Consider the following 23,640-nt stretch of genomic DNA (forward strand, 5'->3'; position numbering starts at 1 on the left):
GTAATGTCTATTTGAAAAAATTAAAAATAAATCGGCTACACTTTAGAATTTCAGCAGCATAAAACCCATCACATTTCTACCTCTCCGTTTCTGAAAAAGTCACATTGGACTGTTGAAGTGTTAACTCTGTTTCTCTCTCCACAGATGCTGCCATACCTGCTAAGTTTTTCCAGCACTTTCTGCTTTTATTTCAGATATCCAGCATCCACAATATTTTGCTTTTATTTTAGTGCTTAATTCACTACCATTTCTTCAAGGTAGGCAGTCCTGGAAGAGAAGTTCTATTCTTCTCTCGAGATTTCATTTGTCTCTCTCACATTGCTCGCCTTCATTGCTTTCCATTTCCCTCCTGGTGTTTGATAAGATGTCTACCAAAGCTTGTTTTCACAGCCACATCTCCTTCCTCAGTGGCTGTCTCAGGCTCCAACTTGCCCCATGTGGATTCCAACTGAAGTTCCATCCTTTAAGTTTTGAACCCTCTGAGGATTACAGGCTCTGGGACATACAGCATTCCTCGGACTGCCATTCTCGCAGTATTCTGAGATCCACATTCAGTGCCGTGCATCACCACATATACATACTCAACCCCTCCCTCCAACAGCACCAACTCACCCTATCTCAAACCTGGCCTCGTCCCCAGTTTCATTTCATTCTTCATCTCATCCTGCGCCTTAACAAGGAACTTTTTCTCCTCCTTTCAGGTGTTGAGGAACGCAAGCTCCAACAGCTTATGGGTACAGACGCTCCTCTGAATCCCTCCTCCCCTTCCCTGTGACCCCATCTCTTCCTCTCATCCCATCTCTTGCCATATCTTCAACATACCCCTGACCTTCCCCTCTCTAATTCTCAGCAAATTGTGCTCAGCAAAGAACTGAGTTTTATCTCCTTTCACCCTGACCTCAAAGAATTTTGGGCTAGGCATGATGTTGAACATTTATTCCATTGGCTGCACCTCTGTGCTCACTTCTTTGGACGGGAGTCCTCCCTGCCACACCCTGTTCAACGGACCCTTCCACTCATCTCCAGTATTCTTCCTCCACCTGGACCTCTCCCTCTGGCCTCTTACCTACTCTTGATCTTTTACGTTGAGAACTGTTGGCGTGCCATCAGCTGTCTTAATTTCTCTGCTTCCCTCACCCACTCTAACCTGTCACTATCTGATCTTGCTGCTGCACTCTGTTCTCTCAGGTCTAATCTTGACTATATCATCAAACCTGCTGACAAGGGTGATGCTGTTGTTGTTTGGTGTCCCAGCTTCTACCTTGCAGAGGCTGCGCCAACTCTCAGACATTTCTTCCTACCTCTCTTGACCATGACCCCACCCCAAACATATCAAGCCATTGTTTCCAGGACTGTCACTGACCTTATCACCTCTGGTGATCTTCTCTCCACAGGTTCCCAACTACACCTCACTTCCAACTCCTTGCCAAAATCCACAAATAGGACTGTCCTGGTAGACCCCATCTTTTCAACCTGTTGCTGCCCCACTGAGCTTACTTTTTCCCATCTTGACGCTCTTTTTCTCCTCTTGTCCAATCTCTTTTCACCTACATTCGTGATTCTTTTGACGTCAATGTTATGCCAACAATTTCCAGTTTCCTGTCCCTAACCGCTGCCTCTTCACTGTGGACGCCCAATCCCTCTACACCTCTATCCCCCCACCAGGAGGATCTGAGGGCTCTCTGCTTCCTCCTTGAACAGAGGCCCAAACAGCCCCTAGTCACCACCGCTCCTCTGCCTTGCTGAGCTTGTTTTTTTCATTGAAAACAATTTCTCCTTTAACTTTTCTCACTTCCTCCAAGTGAAGGGTGTGTCGATGGGCAGCTGCATGAACTCTAGTTATGCCTGTCTTTTCATGGGGTATGTCAAAAATTCCTTGTTCCAGTCCTACTACAGTCCACACCCAAAACAATTTATTTTGCATCACATTGATGACTGTATTGGTGCCACTTCCTGTTCTCACCTGGAACAATTCATCAATTTTGCTGCTAATTTCCACCCTTCTCTCACCATCACATGGTCCAGAAATGATGATGGAGGCTGCCTACTAATATTTATTACAAGCCCACTGACTCTCACGGCTAGATCAACTACACTTCCTCACACCCTGCTTCCTGTAATGGCGTCATTCCATTGTCCCAGTTTCTTTGTCGCATCTAATGATGCTCCCTTCCACAATGACGATTCCAACGCCCTCTTTTTCCTCAACATAAGATTCCCCTCCCGCCGCCAACCACTTGGTTGACAAGGCCCTCAACCGTGTCCAACCCATTTTCCACACTTTTGCCCTCGCTCCTTCCCCTCCCTCCTAGAACCACAATAGGGTCCTCGCTTTCCACCCCACCAGCCTCCGTATTCAGAAGATCATTCTCCACCATTTCTGCTATCTCCAGCGTGATGCCACCACCAAACAGACCTTCTCCCTTCCCTGTCAGCATTCTGAAGGGACTGTTTCCTCTCCAACACCCTGGTCCACTCTATCACCCCCAACAGCCCATCCCCTTCCCACATCACCTTCCCATGCAATCACATCAGATGTAACAGCTGCCCATTTACCTCCTCTGTCCTCACTGTCCAAGACCCCAAATACTCCTTCCAGGTGAAGCAGCGATTTATGTGTGCTTGTATCAATTTAAGTTTACTATATTCGCTGCTCACAACGTGGTTGTCTCTGCATTGGAAAGACCACATGCAAACTGGATGATCGCTTTCTAGAGCACCTCCACTCAGTCTGCAAACATGTCCTCAACCGTCTGGTCCTTTGACAATTGAATTCACCAACTTGCTCCTATGCTTACATTTCTGTCCTCAAACTGCTACAGTGTTCCAGTGAAGCCCAACGCAAACTGGAGGAACAGCGCTTCATCTTCTGATTCAGCACTTCACAGCCTTCTGGACTCAATATTGAGTTCAATGACTTCAGACCAGGAACTCTGTCCTCTATTTTTTTGCCAAGTGCCCTTCTCTATCTTGTTTTTCCTTTCAGACTGACCTGACCTTCGTTCTGTTATTAACATCTACTCTGGATCTATGTTTTGTTTCTTTATTACAACCATTACAACTCCCTTTGCCTTCTGTTCCATGATATATTTGGCATTTAATCTCCCGTGCCCTCTAACCCATCCTTGACCATCCATTTTATCCCACCTCTTTCCCAACCCTCCTCCTCCTCCTCCTCACCCCCCCCCAACCTTTTCAACAGCATAATACCCATCACATTTCCACCTCTCTTCAGTTTCGAAGACGAGTCATGTTGGACTTGAAACATTAACTCTTTCCCTCTCCACAGACACTGCCAGACCTGCTGAGTTTTTCAAGCACTTACTGTTTTTATTTCAGAATTTTGATGTTCCCCAAAGAACAAGGAGCAAAATTCCTCCAATAACCAGTGTGTGTAAAGGCAAAATAGGATTCCTATTTTAAATTGGCACCAACCTTTTCCATTAGAATTGAGAGGAGAATTAACTTGGTTGAATTCACTGATGCAATTGCCTTTTGAAGAAGGGCTGCAAACCTAGAGTTTGTTTTATGCATCTTACCTTCTTAATGCCCAAATTATCTGCAAATGGAGGGTGTTTTAAGAACATTGAAGGGCAGGAAAAGACTCTTGGGTGGGAGGTGTTCCATCCAGTGGTCCCACACAATTACAATTGTTCATCAAAATATGTGCACTCTCCACCCCACCTGAAAGTCATGTGATCACCTGGGAAAGGTGATTGTGATTACCTGGGAAAGGTGATTAAACCAAACCAGATTAAAACCCAAGCCATTTGGGAATTAATATAGCAAGGTACCTGACCCCAGCTCTTCAGTTTCTCCACTTCATCCTTGAAAATAAAATACATCCAACTCAAAATAATGAGATTATCAGATTGAAAGACTTAAGAATCTAATGGTCTGATGACACAAATAGAAATAAATAAGCACGATCTGATAGACATTAAAGAGACGTGGCTACAGGATGACATAGATTGGGACCTCAATATTGAAGGGTATGTGATATTTAGGAAGGACAGGAAGTTGGGAAAAGGTGGAACGGTAGCTCTGTTAATTTAATGATGGCATTGGGTCATCTCTCTCTAATGTACTAAGTTCAGGAAACCAGGATGTAGAAGCGGCTTGGGTTGAGATGAGGAATGATAAAGGCAAGAAGTCACTTGTGGGAGTGGTGTACTGGCCCCCCGCTAATTGTAACTACATGGTAGGACAGAGTATAAAAGAAGAGATAATGGGAGCTTGCCAGAAAGGTACAGCAATAATCGTGGGCAGTTTTAATCTACATATAGGCTGGAAAAATCAGATGGGCAAAGGTAGCGTACATGAGGAGTTCATAGAATGTTTTCGGGATAGTTTCTTAGTACAGCACTTTCTGGAGCCAAGCAGAGAGCAGGCTACGCTAGACCTGGTATTGAGCAATGAGATAGGATTAATTGATAACCTCCTAATGAAGGCACCCCGAGGTAGCAGAGATCAAAATATGATTGAATTTTACTTTCACTTTGAGGGAGAAAGGAGTGTGTCCAAGACTAGTATTTTAAACTTAAACAAGGGCAATTATGAGGGCATGAAAGCAGCACTAGCTAAAGTGAACTGGCAAATAAGGTTAAGGGATAGGTCAATAAAAGTTTAGTGGCAGACCTCTAAAGGGATGTTTCAGAACACACACAATATATACATTCCAATAAGAAAGAAAAATTCCAAGGGGAGGGCCCGCCATCCGTGGTTAACTAAAAAAATTAAAGACAGTATCAAATTTAAAGATAAAGCCTATAATTGCACAAAGACGGGTGGCAGGTCAGAAGATTGGAAAGAATATGAAGAACAGCAAAGGATGACAAAAAAATTAATGAGGAGGGAAAAATTAGTATGAGAGAAAGCTAGCTAGTGATACAAAGAGCTTCCATACATATTTAAATGAGGAAAGAGTTAACAAAGTGAGTGCTGGTCCTATAGAAAGTGCTATAATGGAAAGTAAGGAGATGGCTGATGAATTAAACAGCTATTTTGTTTCAGTCTTCACTATAGAGGCCACAAGTAACATCCCAGAAATAGCTATAAAGCAAGAAATGGAAGGGAGGGAGGAACTCGGGAAAATTACTATCACCAGGGAAGTGGTATTGAGCAAATTGTTGGGGCTGCGGACTGACAAATCCCTAGTTCCGGATGGACTTCACTCTGAGGTCTTGAAAGAAGTGGCTAGTGAGATAGTTGATGCATTGGTTTTAATTTTCCAAAATTCCCTCCATTCGGGGAAGGTTCCATGAGATTGGAAAATAGCAAATGTAACTACTTTATTCAATAAAGAAGGGAGAAAGAAAGCAAGAAACTATAAGTCAGTTAGCCTAACATCTGTCATGGGAAAAATGTGAGAAGCTATTATTAACGATGTTGTAGTAGGGCACTTAGAAAAGTTCAAGGCAATCAGGCAGAGTTAACATGGCTTTGTAAAAGGGAAATCATGTTCAACCAATTTATTGGAGTTCTTTGAAGGATAGGCAGGAACGTGGGTTTGAGTTTACATTCAGATCAGCCATGATCTTGTTGATTGGTGGTGCAGGCTCGAGAGGCCGAGTGGCCTACTCCTGCTACTAATTCATATGTTTATATGTATGTGTCAGATCTGTTCAAATTTTGCAGTTAATGTTTTATTGTGCCACTTAACTGTACAAACGTATGTAATCACTATTGAAGGTCTTTTTGTCTTGGTTCTAATTTGAACTGTTTGATGAATTACAATAAATGTCTAAAATACTTTTGTGGGGCTAAAGTTCCTCAGGCAGGATCAAGCAACATTGAGGTTCATCTGTCTATTATCTGAGTACCAAGAGGACATTGCCCAGTTAGCAAAGCAAGCTGAGTTAAAATTGACAGATGCAAACCTATACTGTCATATGTTTAAGATATATACAGATATAGCACAGGATTCTTGGTATACTATCTGACCATCACCCTAGCATCTACTGATGGCTACTCATGGTGAATGTGTAACCATAGATAAGGCCATTTTACCACATTTAATTATTAGCCCTAAACTTCAGAAGTACTGACAAGACTAATATTTGAACCATTTCTGAGGTGGTAGAATTCACTGTTCCTGATGACTGAGCCTTAAGAGCTACTGTGGGACCTTCAGAAGATCTTGCATCAGTCAAAAGACAAAAGTTGAGTTAGTTATTTCCTCCTTAATTATCACCAAGCATGCTATCTTCCAGCATTGCTGACTATTCTAATTTTCTGTCATTGGAGGAATGCGTTGCATCAATGCTTCAACTGCACGTACGGATGATGTGAGGTTTGGAGCATATTTACGCACCATGTCTGCTCATTTTAACGATTAAATTCTGAGCTGAACTTTGATTCATCAGCCATTTTATATTTTCTCTGGGTCCAGTTACTGTTCATTCTATGAATTTTTTTTTATTCATCAACGGGATTTGGGCTTCGCTGGCCGTCCCTAGTTGCCCTTGAGAAGGTGGTGGTGAGCTGCCTCCTTGAACTGCTGCAGCCCATGTGGTGTAAGTACTGTGCTGTTAGGAAGGGAGTTACAGGATATTGACCCAGCAACAGTGAAGGAACGGCAATATATTTCCAAGTCAGGGTGGTGAGTGACTTGGAGGGGAACTTCCAGGTGATGTTGTTCCCAGCTATCTGCTGCCCTTGTCTTTCTAGATGGTAGTGGTTGTGGGTTTGGAAGGTGCTGTCAAAGGAACCTTAGTGAATTCCTGCAGTGAATCTTGTAGATAGTGCACACTGCTGCTCCTGTGCATCGGTGGTGGAGGGAGTGAATGTTCGTGGATATGTACCAATCAAGTGGCTGCTTCGTCCTGGACAGTGTCAAGTTTCTTGAGTGTTGTAGGAGCTGCACTCCTCCAGGCAAGTGGAGAGCATTCCATCACATTCCTGACTTGTGCCTTGTAGATGATGGACAGGCTTTGGGGAGTCAGGACGTGAGTTGCTCGCCACACTGTTCCTAGCCTCTGACCTGCTCTTGTAGCCACAGTATTTATTTGGCTAGCCCAGTTTACTTTCTGGTCAATGGTAAAGCCCAGGATGTTGATACCGGGGGATTCGGTGATGGTCATGCCATTGAACATCAGGGGGCGATGGTTGGATTCCCTCTTGCTGGAGATGGTCATTGCCTGACACTTGTGTGGCACGAATGTTACTTGCCACTTGTCAGCCCATGCCTGAATATTGTCCAGGTCTTGCATTTGGAGATTGACTGCTTCAGCATCTGAGGAGTTGTGAATGATGCTGAACATTGTGCAATCATCAGCGAACATCCCCACTCCTGACCTTATGATGGAGGGCTGATTGATGAAGCAGCTGAAGATGGTTGGGCCGAGGACACTACCCTGAGGAACTCCTGCAGTGATGTCCTGGAGCTGAAATAACTCACCTCCAAAAACCACAACTATCTTCCTTTGTGCTAGGTATGACTCCAACCAGTGGAGAGTTTTCCTCCTGATTCCCATTGACTCCAGTTTTGCTAGGGCTCCTTGATGCCACACACTGTCAAATGCCTTGATGTCAAGGGCAGTCACACTCCCCTCACCCCGTAAGTTCAGCTCTTTTGTCCATGTTTGAACCAAGGCTGTAATGAGGTGAGGAGCTGGGTGGCCCTGGTGGAACCCAAACTGGGTGTCAGTGAACAGGTTATTGCTAAGCAAGTGTCGCTTGATAGCACTGTTGATGACCCCTTCCATTACTTTACTGATGATCGAGAGTAGACTGATGGGGCGCTAATTGGCTGGGTTGGATTTGTCCAGCTTTTTGTGTACACAACATGCCTGGGCAATTTTCCACATAGCTGGGTAGGTGCCAGTGTTGTAGCTGTACTGGAATAACCTGGCTAAGGACGCAGCAAGTTCTGGAGCATGACTATTCTGGAGCTTCAGTACTATTGCTGGAATATTGCCAGGGCCCATAGCCTGGAAGAGCTGCCAACCCTTTAACACCACATCACTCTCACTGACTTTGGGACATTTTACCCTGTTAAAGACGCTATGTAATTGGAAGTTATTGTCATCCACCCAGCTTTGATTTTTCAACATTTTCTGGCTCAACTATATAAATTCCAGCTGCTGCTGTTCTTCTGAGATTCAACATGCTTAAGACCTGATGCATCCATAATTCCACTGTCTGCAGTCTCCATTTCAATTGCTCCTTGCCTCTCTTCCCAATACTTGCCAGTTTCCATTAGCCTTCCATCCCACCAAGCATCAGTTTCAAAATTCTAGTTCTTACCTTCAGTAACTTCCAAGGTTTTGTTGTGCCTTAACTTTGCATCTTCCTCCAGTTCTGCTCTTACCCTATACTGTCTTTTCTTAGGCCCCCTGCACGTTTTTCCCAGCCCTCTGCTATGCCATTAGTGACGAAGCCTTCAGCTACTTTTGCTTCCAAACTCCAGAACTCCCTCCATGTTTTTCTTCATTTCTCTCCACCTTTGAAAACCACCTTAAAGCCTACCATGTTGTGTTTTCATTCACTTCCCTATACCCTCCTTATCCTTTTTGGGCCATCTTCTCAACTGTGAAATACTTTTGTTATGGGTGAAAGCAGTGTATAAATACTAGAAGTTGACTGAAGAAGCTCATGTAAATTGTATTCAGTCACTATCAATTATCAGCTAATCAGCCATTTCCAGGAATGTGTTTAAAGCATAAACAGGATGTGTGCTTTTTACGTAGAATAGCATTTGTTTCTAAAAACCTGTAAAACAAAGAAGAAGAAAAAATTAGAATTTGATGGCCTGGTCTAAGCAGAGTGACTCACCAAGAGTCAACTAGGTAAATCAAAAGTAAAAAATCAGGAGTGAAAACTCAGTGCCATCGCCAAGCATACATAGTCGATGCAACCAGCCTTTTTTTGTTCTGAACAACCAAACTCTTTGCATGTTTTGATGAAGTGCTTTGTATAGTTAATGACCCAGAGCATAAAATGCTGCACTATTAACTCATCAGCCTAAAGCTAACAGCTTCCATTGAAGGTATTAGCATAATAAATAGCCTTACTTTCAAATGGCTGGATTTTTAATCCTTTGACAGATCTACACAACGAACTCCAAGCTAAGGTGATAGATAGTCTACTCCACCTCTCGATACTGCTCTCACGATTGCACTTGAAATGCCAAGTCAAGATTTCAAGATTACTCCCCTCCCTTCTCTTACCAAAGTAAGATCATATCTTGCTCTCCAAAACTGTAAAAAAAACATGCTGAGCGTAGCTCATTCAGCACAGATTAAATTTGTGTACAATCTGATAACTGCAATTAAATATCCAACTATCTAGGCCTAGAAAAAAAATTACTTTGTAGCCAAATCAAGTTTGTCAAAGATATTGGAAACTGACAGATCAGACCAAACTAGTTTAACTAATACATAACCCTGAAATGTGACCACTAACTTGGGAGTCAAGTGTTTGACTGGTTCGATTTTCAGACTGGCAGTCAATGCTGAGGAGCAAATAATTATTAAGGCCAGTGGAGTGTTTGAAGTAAAGGAACGGATTGGCACGGTGGCTATGACTTGTAAAATTGTATTCATGCCACTTGTGTTCTATGCTACATTTTTGGGATGAAGGTTTTCCACCCACTGTTCCTAGTGGATAGCACACAATCACTCTTATGAAGTCTGGCAATGTCATCCAGACTTTGTAATGGGTTAATGGAAATGGGCATGCAGGTTCCCCACCACTAACTCTGGTGGAAATATGTGTTTGTTTTCTCCAAGGGAAGCTAATAACTAACTATTGTGGCATTTCTGTTCACTTACACAGGGCCTGGAGAGTTGCTTGAAAGGTCCTGATAACCACAACAGCCAGGTTTTGATAGAAGCCACTGTTATAGCATTGACCAAGCTTCAACCACTGCTGAATAAGGTAAATGCAGAATGTGAGCAAATGGCAAAAGTACAGATCTCGTGTGAAAAAGAGTGAAAAATAATCCATATTTCATGCTGTTGGACTGTTTGAGACATACGCCCCAGGCAGAAATGTGATGAGCTTAAAAACCAAACAAAAGGACAAAGAAAGGAAGAAGGGGCATTTATGTAGCGTTGCAAAGGCCCATTGATGGCAATGGGATTATGAGCAGAACTGCAAGGATTAATTCTCTTTTTTTTAAAATAACACATATGGAGTTGCATTGTAAGCACAAACATGTAGTTTCACTTTCCTTTAAAAGACAAGAAGCAATGTGCATTACTTCATGTGATTTGTGAGAGCCATGGCTCAGTGGGTAGCACTCTTGCCTCTGAGTCAGAAGATTTTGGATTCAAGCCCCACTCCAGGACTTGAACACAATAATTAAGGCTGACAAACTGTGCAGTACTTGGAGAATGCTGCACTGTTGGAGGTGTGCTATCTTTTGGATGAGGTGTTAAACTGAGGGCCCCGTCTGCTTCCTCCAGTGGTCGTAAAAGGCCCCATGGCACGATTTTAAAGAAGAGCAGAGATCACTCTGGTGTCCTGGCACACATTTAATCCTCAATATACGTCACAAAAACAGATTATCTGTACAAGATTCTGGGTTCGGGAGCCACAGATATATAAAATAGGTAGTCAAGTAAGTGATATGAAGTATTAGGGAACTCTTCCCTTGGTCTTCCTCCATCTTTCTGGCCCATCTTCCATCTGAAGAAGGTGGCTGCCTGATGAGGACTGCCATGGGATGAGAACTGCTCCCTGTCTCTGAGCACTCATTAATATACTTTATTTCTAGGGGTGGTAGTTTACCCCATGTCAGTCATTCGTTTGAATCTTGCTAACCAATGAATACAGGGCAGATACTCAAGATGGTCACCTCTCCCTTGTCCATCACTTAGTTCATGGTCATGTTTTAGTTTACCTCATGCTGAGGCTCATTTTCTAGCCTTTGCTAGACACTTGTATAGATAAAAGGGTACAAAAGGTACCAGAAGACTCGCTGCTGTTCAGGAATGTGTACACCTTTGTTTTGCCTCAGACCCTGGTTGCTAAGAATGATTTTTCTGAAGAGACAGAAAGAGAAAGCATGCTACCTTCTGCTAAGGGTTTATAATTGTCCTCTTAATTTCTTGATTACGTATCATAGATAACATACTAAAGCTACTGGAATTATCTGATTACGAGCGTCTTGGATTGGCACTCCCCACCTGTGGACCACCTCATCCAGTGATATTCCTTATTCCTTTGCTGTTACTTTCTAGGCTATTTGTGTATAAGTACATATATTTAGAGACTATGCATGGATTTAAAAGATTCTCCAGCTCTCCCATCACCTGTATCCGTGTTGTGGATAATTCTCATTGAGTATTATTTCTCCCTGGCCCTCAATTGTCCCAACCCAAAATTCCTTTTACTTTGATAATACTCCTTCTGACCACTAACTCTTAATTGTCTTAAAGTCAGATTTTCTATGGAGTATACGTCAGTGCCTTGGTCATTTGAAAAAACAATGTTTTCTAACTCTTCAGACCACATTAACCATTTCATGGCATGTGGTTTGTCAAGTAGCTGAGCATGTCTGGTACCTGTTCTTCAGTGCAGTTTCACCATGCGCTTCCACATGTCAGTTACTTCGCACGTAACAAATCACGCCCACGCACACTCACCTGTGCCCCAATTTCCTTCCTGGTGAAGTTGTGCATATCTTGCCACACATGCTCCATCTGATAAAGCCTTCTTGACTTTCACCTTCCTAAAAGATCAAGGAAGCGGGGGTGTTGTCTATCAGTACATTTTTGCTTTTCTCCCCCTGCATGTCTCAGGTAGTGGTCAGACTATTAAATTCAGCTCTCCTAAAAAAAGTTCATAGTCAAGGACACAAATATCTCAGAGAAAGCTATCAACTTATTTGTCTCATCTACATTAGAAGGTACATCAATACTAAATTGATTTATTCCACTGAAGTATATCCAAGATGAGTTATTCCAATTCCCATTTTGTGTTGTAATTTTTCCTATCTCCTATGCCCAATCACTTCCTTGCAAAGTTGCCATCTTATCTTGTTCATGAGCCTTGGAGATATTCATGATATCTTTCAAACAGAAATTAAACATTCCCACTTGATTCCAGGCATTAACATATTTTGCTTGTTTTCTCTTTCTTTTAAACAAACACTTGATTTTCTCAAATAGAACCTGCTAGATTGACTTTTGTTTATTTTTAAATTATCCCAAAATTTAAATAGTAATGTTAGGCTGACAGGCTTTGTTAGTGTTTATTTCTTCCCAGAACAGTTTTTTTTTGATAAACAGAACCACCTAGACTGTTTATCAGTTCTAACTTCAGAAACTATTATTCCCAGGCTTGGTGGTTTTAACCAGTACTTTTATACCAGAGACAGAAGTGCTTCTAATCAGTTAAGAGGTAACTTCCATTTCTCCTGTTCTCAAACACTGTCTCAAGAGAAAACAACAAATGGTGACAAATGGCCTGAATGGTTAAAACCAAATCTCTGAAAAGCAAAGCCTTTAGTCCAAGTTCTTGAATTTGCAAGACTGTGGTTCCTTGCTGCGGTATTAGTACTTGTGATCTTGGAAACTTGTTTAAAAAAAAACACAAAATCAAAATCCATGGTGGCCCTGCTTAGAAGACCAATGGGTTAATAATATGCAATCATATCTGTAAATTTAGAAACTTTAACATTTAGTAACGTCCAAAATGTATGCATTTAGCAATACGAAAGTTGTGTGGTGATTTACTTTTTAAAAAAACAGCTGTCAGCAGAAAAGGTTGACTTCACTGCTTGTTTTGGGGAGCAGAGAAAATCTGGCACTTTACGTAATTTTTAACAAAAAAAAATACACTCCCGATTAAAAGAACCAACTCATTTTAAACTTTATTAAATTCTTTTGTTACCTTCAACTTTGCCCAAATTTTAGATTAAATTCCAATTGTTTCAAAGTCTTTTAGCGTTTTGTAAGACATTTCTCACCCAAGGTTATTTCATTTTGGTACAACCAGGATTCTAAGACCAAAGTCTAAATTTTAGTAACCTTCCTTCAAAACAGTTTTCTGATTCCATCAGTTTTTAAAAAACGTATGAAAACTCCTTTAGTAATTAAAGATGCAGAATAAACTTTAGATCTGAAATTTTTCAGGTAGGCCAATATAGAAGATATTTAACTCATTCTCCAAGAGTATTAAACAATATAGTAACCCCTTTTTTAAAGTCATTGCTGTATGTGGAGAGCAGGGACGGAGGGTGGTCTGGGACAGCAGCTTCTTAAAAAGACAACATTACAACCATACAGATAATCTGCAGAAAAGGAAAACAATCTTTTCCATATCTCTTCTGTTTATCCTTTTTCCCCTTTAAAACAATTTTCAAGTTCAGATGTTTGCTACTTAACCAAATTTGAAAGGATCAGTCAGTAAAATGTGTCTTTAATTTGAATTTTAGCAGCTGTTCTTCAAATCTGGTAGAAATGTTTTAAAGCTCAAATTGGATTTCTATCAAACATTTTCTAGAACACCTTTATATTTTGATAAATAAACAGAGCCTTTTCACAGCTGTACAAGTACATTTTAATAGTCATACTTTCACCCAGTAACTTTGTTTACGAAGAACACCCTGCTTTAACAATGACTTGATGGTGTTTCAAATTTTGGTATACACTCTCTCAGCTGTGTAAGAGTACAGCTTCATGGGGTTTGGATAAGGGTCTTGGATGATGATGGTGGAGGAATCAGAGTCAACTAACATTAATTGCTGGCAGCGTCCATTGTCAACAGTGCAATCTACTTGTCTCCCACCACCATCGTATTAGAGAGGGGACACCACCTCTCACTGGGAAGCCGATAGGAGTCACTTTTGAGGCTGGCCTATTGGCCTGGAGGGCTAGACACCGCAGCAGCCATGGGCTGGGCCCCATTTCCAATCCGCATGGCCTCAATGGCGGCTTGCATTTTCTCTTGACGCTGTTCAACAGGGTCGGGGCTCATCTGTGTTGGGGGGGCGGGCAAGTAAGGTTCACTATCCCTGTCAGCAATCCCAGTACGCTTATTACGACAATCGCAAGCCTCTTGACCCAAGTGGTTGCATTTAAAACAACAGACTGGGACACTTCTATACACAGAGTTACAAGATAGCACTGACTTCCAGTTAGTTAAGAGGCCCTCGACAGCAGCTACCTTAGCTTTTGTGGCTTTTCAAGGATTATTCCTATGGACTTATCCCCAGACAGTACTGGTGTGGTGGATCAAATCATCCCAGGCTACTGCTTTGGTATTGTGAACACCCAGTCCACTCCGAACAAATGGCTGGAATCCCTTCAGGAAAAGGCTCTTCAAATTTGGGGAGTCAAAATGGCGACCACTGCCATCCCTTGTGCTTTGTTGCTGAATTAACTTCTTCAAAGCTCCCCTTGCATCTTCTAACTCTTCACTTAATCTAGCATTTTCTGTTTGTAAATCAATATTTAGTTCCAGTGCTTGTTCTAGTTTGTTTCTTGCATAACATGCACTATCATGTACCTCCTTTTCCTAGTGAAACTGAATCAATACTCTCTTACCTTTCCTTTTGCAACTTATCTACCCTAACCCTTAACTCCTTGTTTTTATTATACACTTGTAATCTCTATTGCATGCGTCTCCATGGAGAAGCTCCCAGGATGTGTCTCGCTCCAGGCGCACTGTTTCCTCAGTCAGACTCTATCGGTCATTTCCCAGCATATGCCAGTGCCATTGTGACTCCTGGCTTCACGTGATAACTACTCCATGTGCATTTAACTACAACCTAAGATTGTTGCTTCTCCAATTTCAAGCCAATGATACCTCGACTACTGTGGAGCCCACTTCCATCACCAATCTGTAAGATTTTGGGTTCAGGAGCCACAGATACCCAAGATAGGCAGTCAAGTATTCATAAGTAATTTTAAGGTAGTTTATTAAGAAGCAACAGTTTAGATTTGATGCATTAGCGAAATAGGTAGAAAATATACAACCTGTTACAGTTGAGAGCAGTTCACTGATCTCAGAGGAGGAACGAACAGTTGGCAAAGTGTGTTGATATCAGTAGCTTGTGATGGCAGCAATCTGCCCTCTAGCCAAAGTGTTAAAGAACTCTTCCCTAGGTCTTCCCCGGTCGTCATCCATCTGAAGGAGGTGACTGCCTGATGAGGACTTGCCCCCGCTGTCTCCGAGCACTCATTAATATACTTAATCTCTAGGGGCTGGTAGTTTACCCTATGTCAATCACTTGTTTGAACCTTACTATCCAATGACTACAGGACAGGTACCCAAGATGTTAGGATGCTTACCTCCCCACATCTATAATTTAGCTTGAGATAACTTTTAGGTTTACCTCATGCCGAGAGTCGTTTGCTAGCCCTTACCAGACACTGGTATAGATAAAAGGATGTACAACTGCTAGAAGAATCCCTGCTATTCTGGAATGTGTGCATATTTGTTTTGCCTCAATCCCTGGCTGCTAAGAATGTTATTTTCTGGGGAGAAACGGAAGCAGAAAGCATACATCCTTCTGCCTAAGGGTTTATAATTTAATGCCTGCTAATTTTATAATAGTCTTAAAGACAATTTCTTATATCTGACTTGAAAAACTTTTTTACGCAGCAAGTTGTTAGGATCTGGGATGCACTGCCTGAGACTGTGGTGGAGGCAGATTCAATTGTGGCTTTGAAAAAAGAATTGGAGCATCAGTTGAAGAGCAGAAATTTGCAAGGCTTTGGGGAATATATTGAATGGATAGCTATAAAAAGAGGAGTGCGACAATGCTGCCTCCAGACCTTTTTAATCTTCACAGTAAAATGATTATAAGACACTTGTCAGAGTTACCAAAAATTTTAGTTGGTGGATAGAATATAAGCAATGTGAGATGTGCAGATGAGGCAACAATTATGGCAGATAGAAAAAAATATATACAAAGACACAAGTGCAACAAACAGCAACACGTAGATAATCACTAAACTGCAGCAAAACGATATACATGATAGTATCAAAGAAAGAGGTGACACCTAGATGGAAAATAACAGTGGGATCAAAAAAGATAAAAACAAGTAGAATCACTTTTTTATCTAAGTAGCCGAATAACATCTGATGAGAAAAGTTATCAAGACATCAAGAAGCACATAACACTTGCAAAACAAACCTTCACAAAAATTTCAGACCTCTTTAGAAATAAGAATACCTCTATAGAGAGCAGAATGAGACTACTAAAATGCTACACCTGGTCACCGTTTATAAATGAATGCAATAGTTGGAATGTAAACAAGATAATGAAGGTAAATTTAAGGCAACAGAGATGTTGGGCAGAATTTTACGCCGGAGGGTTTCTAGGTCCTGCCGTAGTCAGTGGACTTTTGAACGACTCACTGCATTTTATGGCTCCACCCCTGCCACGGCAGGGCCATAAAACTCCACCCATGGTTTCTGAGAAGTATGAGGAGGATTAGTTAGACAACCCTCAACTAATGAAGTTTTGAGGAAAGCAGACACACAAAAAGAACTTTTGCAGATGATCACTAAGAGACAACTACAATTCTTTGGGCACATAATTAGGAGAGAAAAACAAGAACATCGGGTAGCAACTGGTAAAGCTGAGGGTAGCAGAGTAAGAGGAGGTCAAAGGAGAAAATACACCGACAGTTTAAGAAGCAGGACAAGTAGAAAATTTGAGAACAATGCCAAGATGTTGCCTGCTATCAAGGTAGTTTTTGTAGTTTCTGCCCATCATTTGGAAGAGTTGCAAAAACTGGTGCTCACAGAATTTTGCATGCCTGCTTTTCTGTTCAAGCATCACCACCTGTAATATGGGCAGTGGGCAGCTGTGACCTATGTACCATTCAAAGTAGGCTGCAAGTTTCAATTCCCAACCCACCTGTTCATCAGGGGTTGCTGGTGGAATCCAAGTGTCAGAAAAGTACTTAGTAATATCTACCAATGCAGTTGAGGTTCTAATTTAGTATTTGTTAAACAATGAGGCAAACTAGGTTAAGAATCGCCCTTTTTTAAACCTCCAGAGCTGCAAAGTTCAAACAACACAAATTAGCAAACATAGATGAAAATTGCACAGTTGCCATTTTATTGGTTATATGTAGCCCACTGGCCATAATTTGAACTTGTATGCCTAAAAGAGCAGTTAAGGGGCTTTATTAAAATTGTATAAGGTCCCCTCTGCCGGTGCTGCTGTATAGTTAGCTGCAAGGTTGTATGCACTGTCTTTCCACACTCAATCACCAAGTCAACTCACCCCTGCTTGTGTCTTAACATATTAGAGGGCATTTTAACTGCGGACTGCAATTAAGTTACCTCCTTGGCCTTTTAGCCTGGGGTCAGGTAGGTAGTACAGTGATAACTCAAAGAAGGAAAAGAAAAAACTTCTTAAGTTGAGATACTTATCTAAATGTGCTCATTTTGTTGTTGCATATAGGCCTGATTTATAACTCAGCCATGTCTAATTTCTAGTGCACATTTATTACTTCAGCTCAAATGTACAACTATAGAATTGACTTAATAGAGCCTTTGCTTCACTGTTCATACCCTCTCCTTTTGAAAGGACTCAAACATGCACAAGGCACTCTTTTGGGTAGCAGTAGCAGTGTTGCAGCTGGATGAAGTCAACCTATACTCAGCTGGTACCGCATTGCTGGAACAGAACCTACATACATTGGATAGTCTTAAAGTCTTCAATGACAAGGTGAGGTGATTGCTAATAATATGTCTGTAGAAGTTTGATAGCATCCAAACATAATAGATCTTAAAATATTTGTGGGTTAGTCCAGAACTAGGGGGCACTGTTTTAAAATTAGGGGTTGCCCTTTTAGGACAGAGATGAGAAATTTTTTCTGAGGGTTGTGCTACTTGGGAACTCTCTGCCTCAGAAGGTGGCGGAGGCAGGGTTATTGAATATCTTTAAGGCAAAGGTAGATAGATTCTTGTTAGGCAAGGGAATCAAAGGTTATCGGGGTTAAATGGGAATGTGGAAATCGAAATACGATAAGGTCAGCCATGATCTTATTGAATGGTGGAGCGGGCTTGAAGGGCTGAATGGTCTACTCCTGTTCCTATTTCTTAAGTTCTTATGTTCTTTCTTGCTGCTAGACCATTGGGATTCTGCGTGTGACTTGTTACTTCCAGCACACTCAGTTCAGGGTGATTGTGGCCATCGATTTTGAACTGCTTGTATAAGTGCTAGTCCATGTCTAGCCACTAAGGAATGTGAAGTCTGACTTAAGGTAGAATTTGTGGCCATTTTATTCCTCTTCTAGCGGATGTCAATAAGCTACCCAGGCCTACCATAATGTGTAGATGGAGATCTGAGCCCATGTATCTGTGAACTGTGCAAAGGGTTTGGCTCCAGCTACCATTGTGATTCAAAATCGCAGCTGGTAGGAGGAGCAGACACAAACTAAATTGTGTCTACAAACCACTGGTAATTGTATCATATGTTGTAAATGCGATAAAGTTCAACAATTTGTAGAGCAAGCAACTTTGATGAATAATATTTTTATTATAGTATGTTGCTTTTCCCTTTAGAGTCCAGAGGAAGTATTTATGGAGGTCAGAAGACCTTTGGAGTGGCATTGCAAGCAAATGGACCATTTTGTGGGTCTCAATTTCAACTCTAACTTCAACTTTGCACTAGTGGGACACCTGATGAAAGGTGAGGAGAGTTACCCCAACAGCTGATTCTTAAATTATATTCCATGCAGACTTACATGCTGTGATCTACCGTATCTATCAGGGAAAGGATAATGCCATTACCACTCATTCTGACCTGTATGTGTCTGTATTATCACACTAGGTAGTTGACTCTTAATGTCTCTGAAGTGACCCAGCAAGCCATTCAGTTATCCAGGCTGCCAAGGGTAGGCAGTAAATGTGGTCTGCCCGCAATCACCCATATCCTGAAAACAAACAAATAAAATACTTGCATCAAAATTCTGCTTTGATTTGAACAGAATTTTCAGTGTAACATGGTCATGAACACACAAGTTTTATTTTAAACTTGTTTTTAACTGAATGTCGACCAACAACAGCACTGTGCCAACCTTCCCCATCTGGCCTAGGCATGACTCTAGTCCACATTTTACTTCTTTGACGCTGTTTGCCTTCTGAAGTGACCATACAAACCACAAACAATCATTACCATTCAAGATTGACCAGAGCCACCTTTGGGCAACTAGGAATACAGCCTTGCCAGCAAATAAAATCTTGTCATTAAAAGCATATTGGGCCAGAGCTTGCTGAGAGGTACATTTTGCAGCATACCCCTCCCCCCAACCCTGGCTCAAATTTTTTGCACACCCTTGCTTAAGGGAACAACACCTGGGGCACCAGTACATGGCAGGACCAACAGCGTATCTCCCTAATCAATCAGATTTATAGACTGAGAAATAAACGAGAAGGACTGAGGGGGAAGATGAATTACAGTTGGTGGATTAGTGCCAAATAAGTTGCGAAAAAATAAATAGGGAAAGAAAGATTAGCTTGAGAAAGGGAAAAAAAAGACAAAAGAAAAGGAAGAAAAATAATTGAAAATTTTAAACTTAACTTTTTAAAATTTCCAACAATTCATTTGAATTAGTGAAACTCCATGGTTTAAATTGTTACTTTCTTGTCCACTGTGGGTGACTGATATTCAATAAAAAATATATTGTTAAAAGATTATTTAGGCTATTATTTACAAGATTTAACTTTCTGTTGTGAGTTTAATGGACAATTAATGTTCAAATCCAGCAAGTTCTTCAAGATAGCAGAGGCTAAGGATGAGATGCTGTTTGTGTGAAAAAAAAATGGCAGAGCATCGTATATCAGCCTGCAAGTTCTGGAGATTCATAATTGATGACGTAGCTCTTAATCCACTAAAATTGCTGGCCAGTTTGCACTGTACCTACGTTGTGCATTGTTCACATGCCATTTTTCAGCAAGTTCTGTTCCAGTAGTTTCAAATATGGCTGAACAAAACAATGCATCGAACAGCCCTGTTTTCAAACAAGGGACAAGTGAAGGAGAAGACCATTGCTATTCAGGCCTTGGCTCAATAATATATAAGACACCACGGGAAGCATGGAGTGACATTTAGCACCTTCAGGAATCATCTCTCACGGTTCATAATCAGAAAAGGAAAGATTAACCGTGATATAAAGAGCAAAGCTTAAGCGAGTGCAAAATGTCTCCTTGAAGGATTCTACCTCTCTCCTCCAGAAGATTCACCTAAGAACTGTGTTTTTGGAAATGGAAGACATTTCTCCCCTTCCCCTGTGTAGGAAAGTAGGGCAGTCAGCCAGCTCAATAACATAATGTTTTTTCTCAGAATTTTCATAGATTTTCTGGTTTAAAAAATGCTCACCACTTGAATGTTGGAAATTGCAACTTCGTTACATCAGGGCTGTTCATGATTTCTAGCGGGATCGAAGGGGCTTTGTAGGTTATTTTAAGCTTACAAGAAATTTCTCTCCCTTCCCCTTCCCCTGCACCCCCCCACCACCACCACCACCTCTTATGCCACACATAATCCCCATTGAATACTTAATTATTACAGCAAATGTTTGACCTCAATTTAGTTAAAGAAGCAGTTAATATCCTTGTCTTTGGTCACATGCTATTTTGGTGAGTGAACCTTCCCCATTGTATCAAAACGCAATTAGAGGTTTAATAAGTTTCTTTCAGGAGTACAGACTGGGATAGCATTAAGGAATTATGGTGAGGCAGGTTTATCTCCTCACTCTAAAGTTACAAGCAATAAAAAGAATTGTGTTAAGAGACAACCTGAACAAATAACATGCATATGCTCAAAGCTTTTGCCAACCTACTGTTTGAGATCTGAATTGTCGTCTCACTGAGAGATTTGGACTGAAGGTGCGTTCATTACATGGCCAAACAGGTTAAGCATCAAAATGCAAATCCTTCCAACAAATGCCAATGGCAGACGGTAAGGGTGGGAGCGATCCCTGGTCAGCCATGTGGTGGACAGAACATTGGATAGTGATGGTAAAGGCTCCAAAGCTCCAGGCCACAACATGCACGTAAAACGTGTTTGTTGTCATAGCAACTCAGACTACCTGAGTAATCTATAACACACACACTGAATTTATTGCTGGTTAGCTTGTAATAACAGCCAAAAGTAAATTGACCCTTGTGGCAAATATTTGTACGTTGTGGATATGTTTCAGAAGCTTAAACCTACCCAGTTTATTCTCGGTCTTCAATCAAGAACAAGAGCAGACCTTCGTCAGTTGAAGTCTTTATGAATCTGCATTGTCCCAACAATTTGTGCCCCTGGTCAATATGGATTTTCACATACCAGATTATGCAAGATGTGGATGATATAACATTTTGCATTTAAAGAACCCAAGTTGGTCACACAGAACACAATTCAACTGAAGTTCAAAGATTACAGTAATCACAGAGGAATGGCACCACCTTCCTCAGTGCTGCAGGCTAGAGAATCCAAAACAAAATGTTTGCCAAATGATTGGGAGATCCTTCCCTCCTATTGCCTTCCCACTCAAGTTGGCCTTTGTTGGGGCGTGGCCAGGGACGTGGTGGGGGTGTGGTGAGTAGGATGAGATTATAGAAGCTTTTTCCAGGCAATGGGAAATGAAATGTAAGGTAGCCAACTACTAGATTTTAGGGTCCAGGGGCACAGCAACTGAGTGTAATTCTGCCCCATATGCATAAATATTTTCAGCAGAGCTCACTGTATATTTATCAGGAATGAGAATCCTGTTTAATGCTCTTTGCTCTCCCTATAATATCAAGGCCAACTGTAGCATTGCTACTGCTGCTCTGGTTTTCAACTTTTCAACTTCCTGAATTGGTTGGTTAAGATGAAAAGGAATCCCTATCATATCTTTAGACAGACTGACTTCTGGCTGAGTGGAGTGGTTACATTGGTTACTTCCTGCATGATTCAGCTTTGGCCACTTCGGCCATGGATAATACTCCCTTGTAGCAAATATGCAATATTTTGTGCAAGATCTTCACTACCATCGTAGATTTCTTTACGCTAGTGACGTTCAATTGTGATCATTTTTAAATGTGCAATTGTGAACAAAATGCGGGGTTTTATTTTTGCTTTGGTAGTTCAGTGCTTGCAATCACAGAATTCTTACAAAAAAGCACTGAAGAGTGGATTCTGTGTAAGTCTATACTTAGCAAATTGCTCAGCCTGATATCTTGAGCATTTAGCAAACAAACTTCTATGCTCAATGAGCTACTCTCAACCAGAGCAACAGTAGCAATGCTACAGTTGGCCTTGATGTTAAAGGGAGAGCAAAGAACATTAAACAGGATTCTCATTCCTGATAAATATACAGTGAGCCCTGCTGAAAATATTGATGCATATGGGGCAGAATTACACTAAGTTGTTGTGCCCCTGGACCCTAAAATCTAGTAGTTGGCTACCTTACATTTCATTGCCCACGCAAAGTACGTGGCTGAAGTTATGAGGGGCTTTTTGCAATGTACCGGCAAACCACAGAATGAGTTGGCACTTCCAGAGAAGAAATGGAGGTGGTGTTGGGGACAGTATTAGTACAAGAGCTTCAAGATAGAATGCTATAAGTTGAACTGAGCTAACCTCAAACCACAACAACTTTATATTGAGAGTTAAGTGTTCAAACACATCATGTTTTCAGCCTGCTTCAATGAACCAAATGAATAAAACTTTAATGGCTTGATCCAAGTTACATCTTTGACATTGAATTGTTTGCTGTAATTATTGTCCTCTTTCTAGCTCTGACCATTGTCACTTTTGCATAAGGTTTGGAAATGTCTTTTATAGCAGAGATAAATAGATAAGTTTTATGTTTATGCCTCCAGTTCATGGGTTAACTTCTAACAACTAGATCCTAAGTTGAGCTAATTGCACCTGTTATCATTTTGGATGACAATCCACAAATCGCCAGTTGGTTTTCAGTATTTTTTAGGTTAGGCACTGAAGCTATTCGGTAAAGATCTGAAGACTTTTTTCTCCCCTCTTTAGGATACAGACATCCATCCCCCACCACAGTGGCCAGAACAGTGAGAATTTTGCACACCTTACTAGCCTTGGTTGGCAAGCACAGAAACTGTGACAAGTTTGAAGTTAACACTCAAAGTGTAGCTTATCTTGCTGGTGAGAAGATATTTTCTTTGCTTTTGTTTGATAAACATTTTGTTATTGCATCAGCTGAGATTTGTCCCATTATATAATTGCTACTGTGCTCATTTAGCCATCTGGATTTCCTGGAAAAGTTGTGGGGGAGGGGAGGGAGACAAGTTGAATGCACTGCCACTGTGTGGCATTTTGATTGAAATAAAAAAGCAGCCAAAAGTTGGCCATTAAGGGTAATCAAGTTAGGAGGCCAGATTAAACATGGTGTTTCCAGCACCCCAGTGGCTCAGTTGGTAAAGACAACTGAACCATACAGATCAGAAGATTCCAGGTTTCATTCGCAGTCTGTACTGAGTTGACTGGGCAGCAGTGAGTGGATATTGCATTGGGTTCACTTGAGGAAGGAAAAGTCAACTGATATGCCCTCTCTGAATCCTAAGCTAAAAATTGTTGGGATGGGCCATCACATGAGAAGGTGATCAGCTCAGCTGTGATCTACTGTAGCAGCTGCTCACTGTTAAGTCTGATATATGGAGAATTACCACTTGGAGGTACTAGAAGGTAGTTGGTCTCAGACCCATCCCCTGTACCCCATCAGG

The 23,640-nt window shown here is 41.4% G+C and overlaps 1 protein-coding gene across 7 annotated transcripts in view; it reads left to right on the top strand.

Moving 5' to 3' along the window:
* Positions 1 to 23,640, top strand: part of nf1a (neurofibromin 1a) — a 283,175-nt gene that overhangs the window by 233,197 nt on the left and 26,338 nt on the right. For all 7 annotated transcript variants that reach the window (XM_078548137.1, XM_078548140.1, XM_078548138.1 and 4 more), the window contains 4 exons: positions 9,778 to 9,879; positions 17,498 to 17,638; positions 18,478 to 18,604; positions 22,931 to 23,062. In XM_078548137.1, coding sequence (XP_078404263.1) covers positions 9,778 to 9,879; positions 17,498 to 17,638; positions 18,478 to 18,604; positions 22,931 to 23,062 — 502 coding nt within the window. The remainder of the gene's footprint in view (positions 1 to 9,777; positions 9,880 to 17,497; positions 17,639 to 18,477; positions 18,605 to 22,930; positions 23,063 to 23,640) is intronic.

The sequence above is a fragment of the Cetorhinus maximus genome, chromosome 9 (assembly GCF_964194155.1).
Source record: "Cetorhinus maximus chromosome 9, sCetMax3.hap1.1, whole genome shotgun sequence".
Taxonomy (NCBI): domain Eukaryota; kingdom Metazoa; phylum Chordata; class Chondrichthyes; order Lamniformes; family Cetorhinidae; genus Cetorhinus; species Cetorhinus maximus.